The following is a 12,063-nucleotide window of genomic DNA, read 5'->3' on the forward strand; positions in this document are numbered from 1 at the left end:
TAATCTTTTTTTTATTAAAAATGAGATTAAAATATTATCCTATGTCTTTTTTATTTCAGATTAATTTATTAATTTTTTAAATATATTTTAATAAAATATACGGTAATTCTCTCACTCTATTCATGAAATTTAAAAATTTTATGGATCATTTTAGTGGATAAATTTCGATTCAAAATAATCATTAAGAGTTTTTAATTTGTTAGAGGAATATAAGATCCACAATTGGTAAGAGGTCAAACCCAAAGATGGGTTAATTGATCCAAACAATTCATAGATCGTGGGTGAATAAAGGCTTTTTGGACCCAAATCTTATTTCAAACTCTCAAAATGGACTAATTAAACTCCATACGTAAACCTTTATTTCCATTCCTTTAACATATAAGGAACTTAGATTTGGTGCAATATGATGGGAGCACCGTGTTGGGGTTGAAGAGTAATGACTTGATGAGGAGCATGGGTGTAAGAAGGGGAGAGCTCGAACCAGAAATGTTGAAGAATCATAGCCAGTGCCATCTTTGCTTCTATTATAGCAAAATTTTGGCCTAGACAAAATCTAGGACCCCAACCGAAGGGATAGAAGGCGATTTGATCCTTTGATGCTTTGGAAACTCCTTCAGCAAATCTCTCTGGTTTAAATTCTTCTACATCATCTCCCCAGTATCCTGGCTCATAGTGAATCAACAATGTCGGTAACTGAATGTCTACTCCGGCAGGAATCGAGATTCCTCCTATGCTAGTTTTCTTGCTAGTATGTCGACCCAACGCAGTTACGGGTGGATAGAGTCTCAGGACTTCATGCAAGATCATGGATACCTGCAAAATTTCAAACAAAATAGGCTTGAACTCACGCCCTCTTAATCTTCTGCCAGCATAGGCCTTATTTTCAGAAAAGTGCACTTACAACTTTGAGATGGTTTATGCTTTCGGCACTAGGAATTGTCTTTCCACAGATTTGTTGAACCTCTTCTCTTGCCTTTTCTTGCCAATTTGGGTACATGGATAAGATGATCAATGTCCATGTGAGCCAGGTGGCCGTGGTCTCCTGGCCAGCAAAGTAGAACAATTTGCATTCCTCTATGACATCTTCAACAGTCATCTCATTTTCAGATTGTCCTTTGCACTGTAACAACAAGCCTAGTAGATCATTGTTCCTGAATTCTCCATTTCTCATGGCCTGCTCTTTCTTATGGATCATATCCCTTAATGTTGTTTTTATCTCCTTGTCTATATCATATCTCCTTCTGTTCTTTCTTGTGGGTATGAATCTGTAGAAAACAGAAGCGGCACATAATTTAGGCTCTTTTTAAGTACATACATGAGGTTCTATTTAATCAACTGCAGTAAACAACAGGCTAGAGAAAACAGAGGAATTGAACCTAAACCCAGGAATGTAGAAGGAATAGAAAGCTTCAAGCGCCAAAACAACTTGCTCTTTCTGGAGTTCAAATATCCTTTTTCCCTCTTCATAGCTGCTCCCAAAAGCCGTTTGAGCAATAACATCACCAGCAAGATTATGGAACTCCGGTGCAACATCCAATTCGCAAGACCCTTCAGGACTCACCAACTTTGTCCATCTATCAACTAAGTTACAACAACTTGTTGCAAATGCTGGTACCATTTCCTGTTCACCCAGAAACCATTACTACATGTATTCCAATAGCTTTACTAGGTGAGCGACCTATGGTCCATAACATACTGTTTTTCAAGCGTTATCCAGGAGCAAGTAAATCTGCATTTGTCCCCTTGAAACATGAATTTGGAATAAATGTATGATGAAATTAAATCCATAATATTTCATTGTTGATTGACCATACATATTATCAATGTTGAAATTTGTGGGAAAAATGGAAGTAATTGAATAACACTGCATAAAGCTAAATTATGTTTTTTCACAGCCAATTGAACATCCAAGTTGAAAGTTTGGTGAAACAAACATATTCCATCTTCTTTATTTTTTAATAAACAAGAAAGTTATGCAAAAACGATATTGCCATCAGATTTGCTAATGTTATATGAATGGAGGTTGTAAGAATTTAAAATTGAATAAGCCTATCTGAACTAGAGTTGAAGATTTGGTGCAAGTGGAGGTACCTTCAACTTCTCAAGGTGAAAAGCAGGTGTTATCAGCCTTCTGCGTTTGGCCCATTTCTGGCCTTCCAAAGTTGAGACTCCCAGCTGCAGAAGATCCACCAGAGGGTTTACTGGTGGCTTTACAAAATGACCATTCTTGTCTGTTAATACCAACTTCATCAGCTCAGTGTCCGCCACTATTATACTTGGCCTCGTTTCCTTCCAACTCATACAGATTTTTCCTGTGTCTCATCCACCATTCGAATCCATTAACATTGCAGACAAAAAGCAAATGTGCTCACAATATAACTGCTGTAAATTTTATGCAGAATCACAACTTACCATAGTTTTCCACCATTTGATGGATGAACGGTACTACACGAGGCACGATATGGTGATTCAGAGTCATGGGTTTGGACCTTGCTTCCTTTGAGGACCTGACAACTTCTTTAGTGTCACCATGCAAAAGCTTGTAGGAAGTTCCTTTGATTCCTTGCTGCCTGAAGTACTTCTCCAAGCTTTTGGGTCTCCACCAAACTACATATATTATTCTCAACACTGAGTAGAGAAAAAGTGATGCAGCTGATAAAACAAGGGTGCTAATGAAAATGGAATACTCCATTTTCTATTCGCTCTGCTTCAACTTTTGTTAAATTAAATAACCTTAAATTGAAAGTATGTCTCCACTCTCAACTTATAAACAAGGATTTTATAAGGCTTGTTTCTGAACTATTTGAAAATGACATCCACATTCTTTTCAACCAAGAAAAAAAGTTTCATGGCTTTATACTTGTGCGTCAAGGCAGACCAAGGGGAGTTTGTCTCACCTCGTGTCTTCAATTGCATTGAAAAGAAGTATCTATGTTGACTTTTGAGGAGAATTGGAAAACAGACAAGGAAAAAGTGAGTGTGATTGCCGTGAACCCCAAGCGTATGGCCATGGGCGGACCCATGTTCATGGGACACCAATCAATTTAAAAAAAAAAATTGTTTATTATATTATTTGTTTAGAATTTTATATATTTAATAATATTATCAACCTATTAATATTTTTGTAACTTTGTAAAAAGTGGGTCAAAAGGTAGATTTTATTAAAAAATTTATATATTAATAATATTTAAATATATTTTTTAAAAAATAATATTTAAAAATTATCAAAAATTAGATTTATAAAAAAATAATTTATATATTAATATTTCAATTCTACATGAAAAGATAAAAAAAATTTCTTTTATAATTTAAGATTTTATTAAAAGGTCAAAACCTAAAGTATTTTCTCTCTTCAAAAATTCAAGTCTTACTTTTAAGACTTACAGTGACTTTTCTCCTCTCGATCCTTGACTTTGTTTTTCACTCTCTCAAAACAATTCAATTAAGCTTCGATTGTAAATAATTTTCAAGCCAAGTTAAGTTTTTAAATATTTTATATCTAAATATTTTTTGATTAATTTGATAGTTTTGATTCATAATTATAAAGCACAAGCTACACAATCGAATGAGTGACGAGTTGATGAATGATTGTTTGGTGACATATATTGAAAATATGTATTTGATTATGTTTCTACTCACACTATCATACAACGTTTTCAAAATATGAAAAATCGTCATAGACAATTATAATTTTTTTTAAATATTGTTACTTTGAAGTATTAAATAAATAAATTGAATTTACATTTTCTTTAATTGAATGTTAAAACTTCTACTTTATTAATTTTAACATATTTATTTTTTAATTATGACACCACTCAAAAAAATTTCTAATCCACCTCTACGTATGGCTAATGGCCAATGTAGAACAATATGCATTCCTCTATGACATCTTCCATAATCATATCATTTTCATATTGTTCTTTGTACTGTAATAGTACTGGATTCTCCATTTTGCATGACTTGCTCTATTTAATAAATCATGTCTCATAACATTGTTTTGATCTCTCTGTTTATTTGAATATCTCTTTTTGTTCTCTTTTATAGATGTAGATGTCCAATTTTGGTTAATTTTTTTTTAAATACTATTTACAGAAAAATTATATCAGGGGTGTCTCAAACGCATAAGCACCCAAGGGTATTTCAAGCGTGGAAGCGCCCAGGGGTGTTCTAAGCGTAGAAGCACCCAAGGGTGTTTTAAGTATGAAAGTGCCCAAGGGTGTTTCAAGTATGGAAGTGCCCAAGGGCGTTTCAAGGGCAGAAGCGCCCAGGGTGTTCCAGTGTTCCAAGCGTGGAAGCACCCAAGGATGTTCCAAACGCATAAACGCCCAGAGGTGTTCCAAGTACGGAAGCTCCCAAGGGCATTCCAAGCACAGAAGTGCCCAAGGTGTTCTAGTGTTCCAAGAATGGAGGTGCCTAGGGATGTTCCAAACGTGGAAGCGGCCATGGGTGTTCCAAGCGCAGAAGCGCCTAGAGGTGTTCCAAGGGCAGAAGCGCCTAGAGTATTCCAAGTGCGGAAGTGCCTAAGAATGTTCCAAGCATGGAAGCGCCTAGGGGCATTCCAAGCGCATAAACGCCCAAAGGTGTTCCAAGAGTGGAAGCGCCTTGGGGCATTCCAAGGGCATAAACCCCCAAAGGTGTTCCAAGCGTATAAATGCCCAGAGGTGTTCCAAGCACAGAAGCGCCCAAAGAGCGTTACAAGCACAAAAGCATACTGAAACAAGCATACAATAGCTATTTGTACGAGGAAGTGAAAGTAACTCAGAATAAGTGGTAGAGTTCATGAGTGACCTTCACATTTGGAATGTTTTAGAGAGTTTGGCTTGGTGGCTCAACTATGGAGATAGTTAAGAGGACTTCCTTTTAACATTTCCTTGAAGTACATGTGTTTTACCCTTTTCTCTTTCCTTACTCAAAAATACATGTTACGCACTTTCAGATGCTACTGCTCCATTTACCCAGAACTTACGCCTATTACCTAATTACGTGATCATTCTTTTAATATCTTGTAAACCGTTCTTTAATTGTTTTTTCATGACAAGCACATTCTCCCATGATTGAACGTGCTCTCTTAAACAACTCCTAAAAAAGCGTTCTTACTCAATATAAATATGAGAACTTGGAAGGTAAGTGTGGATTTTTTTGGGAGACACCCAATAGAGATTACTCTGGAAAGCTCTTTCTAGATTCCTCCAAGTATTCTTTCTTTTCAGCTTTTCCCAATCACCGTTATTCGTTGCCTCTTCCACCTTTTCTCATCCCTCACCACTTGTCACCCAAAGCACTTATGCTTCAAGGACTACTCCAGTCTTCCTCTCTGCCGCTTCTAAAGCATCCTAATTCACTCATTGCAACACGTCCTCTCTCCTTAACCAAGAACCCTCTACAATAGATATAAATTTGTAGAAACCAGATCGAATGTATAAATTAGTAAGTCTAGAAGGACATATTCAATCGAGAACAACGAACCAAACCTTGTCATACCACCTATGATCGAAAATACGAATTTGTTGCAAATGCTGGTATCATTTCCTGTTTACTGAGAAACGATTAGTGCATGTATGGCCATAGTTCTGCTGGGTGATGAGCTACCTATGGTTCATTATATACTTTCTTTCAAGCAATATCGAGGAGAACGAAACTCTGCATCTTTTTTTTCCCTTGAAACATGAAATTAGTATTGAATTTTTTTAATTTATTCTTCCGTTTATCATAGAACCAATTGGTACATGTATTTACGTGGTTCTGCTTGGTGAGCTTTGCCATCTATAGTTCATGATATGCTGTTTTTTCAAGCAATATCCAGCAATTAGTACCTTTTTCTTTTCTTGTGCAAATGAAATGAGTTTAGCACAAAATTTTTACCTAGATTCTATCATGTATGATGGAATTAAATTTGTATGACTTCATTGTTGACTGATCATACATACTTGCACTGTTGAAATCAGGGGCAAAACTGTGTAGTTATGGACTCTACATAAAGCCAATTATGTTTTCCACAGCCAACTGAACATCCAAGTTGGAAATTAGAAAATAAACATCCTGCCTTAACAATAGGTTGTAAGAATTTCATATCAAAATTGTCTATCTAAAGTAGAGTTGAGGATTTAGCAATTGCTACCTTCAACTTCTCAAATGTGAAAAGCAAGGTTCTGCGTATGGCTCATATCTCTCCTGCTAAGGTCTCGACACCCGGCTGTAGAAGATTGACAAGAGGCTTTTGTGATGGCTTTACAGAGTGACCATTCTTGTCCGTTGGTACCAACTTCATCAGCTCCGTGTCCATTAGATTTGGTCTCGTTTCTTTCCAACTCACACAGATTTTTGTCCTGCTCCATCCACTATTAATGAAGGCCGTGAGCCCATGACGATCATTTCATTAGTTTTAGTTCAATTTCTAGATTTCATTCTAACCTCCCCCTAACTGCTTACCACGGTTTTGCACCATCTGATAGATTAATGTTCTACACGTGGCACAATACGATGAGTCAAGAGTCATGGATTTGGACCATGCTTCATCGAAAGACATGACCAGCTCTTTAGTCTCATCATGCAAAAGCTTGTATGAAGTGCCATGGATTCCTTGATGGCTTCAGTACTCCTCCAACCTTTTGGGTCTCCACCAAACAACATATATTAGTCTCAACGCAGAGTAGAGAATAAGTGATGCAGCGGATACAACAAGAGACTATGCTATGCACTTCCTCGCAGAAGCAACAACCGCATCAACCTCGGTTGAAACAAAAGCCATTTGGCAATCAGGTGGTAAACTTTGAACCTTCGGGTATCCTGAAGACTGTTTGTTTCAGAGGTGGAACTCAATAGCTCAATTTACAATGAATTTTTCAAAATATACATGTTTAATAAACATATACCTATATGCTTGCATTGCTTTCTCCGGTTTTAAAGAAGCAAGACGAAAATCTCAGCTGCAGCCTCCTGCAACGGTTGGTCCCATCATACTCTCTCAATAGCCATTTTCTCTGCCATTTCAGCTATCATTATGTGCAATTAGTTACCCATTTTGTATTTCCCTTTCCTCACTGTCATTGCCTATTTTACTATGCCCTAAAGTTCCATTGTGTTCCTTCTTGGAAAATCATTTCCGTTGGAGGATCCTTCCTGTTAAGCTACCATGAGGAATACATGTGTTCCATTTTGTTGTAAAAAAAAAAAAAAAAGAACTTTTCTTGCTTTTGAATGCACAAACAACAATAAGAAATGTAGTTCAGATGCTATTAATTTGGTGTGATGTTTTCCTAAAGCTGCTTTTATATTCAGGATTACTCGACGATACATAAAAGAAAGCTGATGAAAGCTTCCTCTGGAATTGTATCAGAGTAGGAACATTCATCAACAAGAAGGGGAAGGGGATATTATGTTTGGTGTTTTATGGATGAAGGAGAACAATTTCCACATCTGTCATCATTTTGTTTACTTCTGGGAAGCTGTTTTAGGGATGTTGACGATTTGCAATGTGTTACGGTGACGCTAATTTCAGGCAGAGGGATGTAGTTTCTTTGGTTTCTGATACTTGTGTGTAAAATATACAGGTCCTTCAGCAAATTATGTTGGGGGACATGGGATGTTATTATGTTCATATGCTGGGCGGGGTCACTTTGACCTTGTGTAAAAAGGGTAAGATAGTCATGAGAGGATGCTAGGAACTCTAGACTTTATTAAGGAAGGTAAAATCTTTTGTCAGATGTAGAGCTGATTCTATAATGTTATACTCATTTCAGAGTATAACATACTAGGATCAACTCGCTTTGTTTCGATTCAGGGGAGTGTTTTTGCCTCCCTCGAGAGTTTTATACAATGAAATTTAAGAAAAAAAAAAAGAAGGTATATGGAACATTCAGGTCTATGTTCCTGAAATGTTGATCTATGTAGAATGGCCTAACCTATCATTTTTCTATGCTCTAATGATCTGCTCATCCAAAGGGCTAAGTTTAGTTCATCAGCTTTTTGGGATGAGGAAATACCTTGTGGATTTGACATTCCAAATTGATGAAGATAACTGTCTTTTTTGTTCAATCTGCGAAGGCATCAGACCGGAATTCATCTCTAAAGTTCATTTCATAAAAGTTTAGAGATCTGAAATTGAATGGACATAGACTTCTAGTCTTCAATATATAACTAGGTTATAGAAACTATGATTTCATGCAATTTTTTCTCTTAAATGATAGGATCCATAGTAGCTGTAGCCTATTCGTATAAGGAATGGGGAAGATCGTCCTGCAAGACATCCTCATTTTCCTTCTTCATTTGCAGGTTTCATTTGTACAAACAATTCATCAAGTGTCGTTCATGCTGAGACTTCTTTCGAACAACTAAAGAACTCGGATATTAATTTCAGCAGCTACAGTGATAAAGCAGGATAATGTGCCTCAGTGCAAAGGGGTCTGCTAATTAACATGGGTATGTTTGGACACTACTTTTCCAATTTGTCTCTTCTGATATCTACAATTTTCACGAGACTAATAAGTTTAGGCCCATGACCCATTGCATAGCCCTCCATCACAATCACATCCAATCAAACACCAGACCTTGCCTCACTTCTATAGATTTTCCATATCATTTCTGAATTCCCACGAAGTTTTTTGTTGACTTTTGCTCACTTTGCAGTATTTTCAAAGAAATCTCAAGAACAATGTCATAAAGGAGCTTGATTTGGGCAGCATCCCCTACCCGAAACAGATTTTCAAAGCTAACAGTGGGCCTTAATTGCGCCTTATTTGCATTAGTTCTTTTCCTAGGAAGATCAGATTACCAGGCTGTAAATTCTCCATCTTTTCACACTCATAGGCACACTGTTTCTGAGATGAGCTGCTGAAGACTATTCAACCACTCGAGTTTGGTCCATTTGATGTGATTTGTCGGAGATTTCATTTTTGACAAGTAAATGCTGCAAGCTGGCAATGGCCAAATACGCCCAAAGGCATGTGGTGTTGCCTTCCACATGGGTTCCCATTTTACTTGGTTGTTGTTCTTCATAATTCTGATGACTATATTTTCATATTTGTGCATATCACCATATGCAATCTTTTTCTTTTTCCCGTACAACAAAATTTTGCCTTAGATATTCTTTGCCATTTAGCCCACTTAAACAGTTAGATAGCTATTAGCAGCAGATTGTCAATAAAGTACCAGATAATCTATTCTCCAATCGGGACAAAGTCTTTATAATCAGTCCCAGTTGTTCTGACCGTTTCCTTTTTTCCCTATTTCTCTTCTGGATACAGGAAAGGAAATATGGGTTTTGATCAAACCTACTATGGATTTGTCACACTAACCAAGTCTTTGAAAATTACTTCCACTTGTTTTCTATCCCTGCCCATGTTCTTCATGTAAACCTTGTGCTCAACTATAACCATTCAATGGAGACCAAGTTATTCAAATTAATTATTGCCTTATACTAAGACGTAATCAAAGTAAAATACAAATAATCAAAATCATTTATAATTCAACAAATTCATCATTATATTCTTCCAAATTCAATCCCGTATCAAATAATTAAAAAAAATTCTTATTTCAATCTCATATCCAACAATTAGAATAGAAGGAAATGGCCCCGCAACAATTTAGTCTTCCCTTCTCCGACCATTATTGGCAAACCAAACATGGTACCACATCTAAAAAGAAAGATGCTAAAAGATCTGAAGGGCAGAAAGAAATTGGTAGTGGAAATCTTACATCAATAGTGGGCTAGAAATTAAAACAAAGGCACAAGTTCCCAAATCGAGTCAGACAAAAATTAACAATCGAAATAAGATATGATTTCTATATAATTGTAAGGAATACTATCTTCCTAATTTTTCCTACTCGGTTTGATTACTTTTATCATTTCTTCGGATGACCATTCAAACAGGATCAGATCATATACGGCCATCAAACAAATCTAGTCGGCACCTAATACATGACCATTGTTGACCCCTTCTCTTATTTTGCCTTCTAAATAAATCCCTTGTCAATTTCGTTTGTTAACTTTCATTTTCCTTCATTTTCACTCATTTTCTCACACCCCAAACAGGAAGAAAGAACATTAAATGAAATTAATTGGAAATGTAAACCGTATCTCAGAAGCGATGCTTTGTTAATTCGTTACAAGGAAGTTTAAAAAATCGAAAGTATTATATGAACATACTGATGGACATTTCTGTAATTCCATACAAAATTAGTCACGTGCAATGTTGAACAAACGCACGCCGTTAGATCTAACTACTTTTTTCTCTTTCTTTTTTTCTGCATTTACATCTACACCGGCACAAACGACGGCACTAACGGGGCCGGTTCATAACAAAACGGCGCCGCCGGATGCTGCCACATCTTAAAGACAATCTTCTCAGGCTCCGTTGTCTGGCTTTGCCGCTGCTGCTCTTGACGAGGTGGCTCTTCCCTTTTCTCGACGGTCCTCCGATCAATCGAGGGAGGCGACGAAGCGAGCGGCGATAAGAGAGGGATCGCAACGTTCCAGCTCGACACTGGACTAATCTGTAAGGAAGCCGGAGCACGCCGTTGAAGCCGGCTGGGCTGTCGCCGGTCGCCGCCGCTGATGACGGAGGTTTTCCTCGGTGTAGTCGACATTATTGAGTGGGGAAATCTGAGGCGTTTCGTTGATTTGCTCGAGAGGAAAGGAATAAAGTTACTTTTCTTGCTTTGGTTGAAGAGAGAGAGAAATGATGAGGGTATCTGTTGTGTGTAGAGGATTTTTATAGGAAAGGAGTGGGGGCATGTGGAGCGCACGTGAAAAGGGTCGGCTTAGCTGTCAGTTTACATGTGGCTTGGCTTTTGAAGCCAAGAGATCATTGGGATTTTTCTTTGACTTTGACTGCGTTATGGAAATTTATTGGATTATTTTTCTTTTTCTTTTCTCGTTGTTGACTCAATTTTACTTTATGGGTTTGATTTTTCTTTAGGTTAGTTACAAAAAATATATTAATCATGAAAAAAAAATATTACTCCTTTATTACATCGCAAACTTTCAGCCATTCAAATATATATCATATCAAAGTTAAATTACGTCATTTAAATTAATTCAAGTAATAAAAATAAATTAGAAATTTAGAATTTTAAGTTGAAATATTTTGTTAAATATATAAAAATAAAAACAAAGTAGTTATTTTGTCACCCTTATTTGTTACTAATAAAGTTATGATGTGATTGAATGTTTAAGTGTCAAATTTTGCATTTTGTTCAAATTTTTTAACTTAATTACCAATTCAAAATTTTCGTGGACTCAATTAGGTGAATCAAAACAATATATAAAATCGGTATTGTTTTTCCCCTTTTTTTTTTCTTTTACAAATGATTTTGATAATGAAAAAGAGAACTAATAAATTCTATTATTTGATTTTAAACTTCTTTAAATGCAATATTCAGTTCTTTTTTGTCTTTTTTGAATTTTCTTAACAACATATTTTTTAATAAATTTAAAAAATATATTATATTTAAAAAAATTTTAAATTATTTAAAAAATTTTACATAAATCTTTTTTATTATGTCCAATCAATTTTTTTTATTTTAAATAAAAAATTTTATAACTAATGATTAATTATTCTATATTAATCAGAATATTATTTATTATTTTATATTAAATCACTTATGCTGATATAATTACGTAACAATTTTCACAATCTATATTAATTATGAAAACCTATTTAACTTAAAAAATATGAAAAATTAATTAAACATAATAAAAAAAATTATTTCAATTTGATTGAAGAGTTAAAAAAAATTTTTAGAACATTATGCCATTTTAAAAAAATAATCCTTTCAAAATTAGAGCCTGAAGGTCAAGGATGATCCGACTCTAAATTTCATCCACGAGATTTCTTTTATACGGTAACAATATATAAATAATTAATTATATTCCGTAATAAATTCGAAGCAAAATAATCAATCATTACCCAGAATCTGTTGAACAAGTAAAATGAAGGATCAAAGGCCAGCCAGGCCGAGCGAAACAAAACCTTGGGAAGCCAGCCACCTCCCAAACCGAAAGGGCCACAGATAGCATCAATAGTCAAAAACTTCTGTTCTAAACAAACCAAAAAACGGCTTGTG

The 12,063-nt window shown here is 35.7% G+C and overlaps 2 protein-coding genes across 2 annotated transcripts; both read right to left on the bottom strand.

Moving 5' to 3' along the window:
- Nucleotides 1–282: 282 nt before the first annotated feature.
- LOC18603166 (cytochrome P450 CYP72A616-like) lies at nt 283–2,752 on the bottom strand. Its single transcript, XM_007034981.3, has 5 exons — nt 2,413–2,752; nt 2,092–2,312; nt 1,377–1,621; nt 902–1,265; nt 283–813 (listed from the first exon to the last, which is right to left on the bottom strand). Exons 1-5 carry the CDS (start codon nt 2,690–2,692, stop codon nt 388–390), a joined length of 1,536 nt encoding a protein of 511 aa, XP_007035043.3. The 5' UTR covers nt 2,693–2,752; the 3' UTR covers nt 283–387.
- A 7,360-nt stretch (nt 2,753–10,112) lies between these two features.
- LOC18603169 (uncharacterized protein At4g14450, chloroplastic-like) lies at nt 10,113–10,689 on the bottom strand. The gene has a single exon (XM_007034984.3). The coding sequence runs from the start codon at nt 10,582–10,584 to the stop codon at nt 10,255–10,257; it is 330 nt and encodes a 109-aa protein (XP_007035046.2). The 5' UTR covers nt 10,585–10,689; the 3' UTR covers nt 10,113–10,254.
- Nucleotides 10,690–12,063: the final 1,374 nt, after the last annotated feature.

The sequence above is a fragment of the Theobroma cacao genome, chromosome 4 (assembly GCF_053813885.1).
Source record: "Theobroma cacao isolate CCN51 chromosome 4, ASM5381388v1, whole genome shotgun sequence".
NCBI classification, from domain to species: Eukaryota; Viridiplantae; Streptophyta; class Magnoliopsida; order Malvales; family Malvaceae; genus Theobroma; species Theobroma cacao.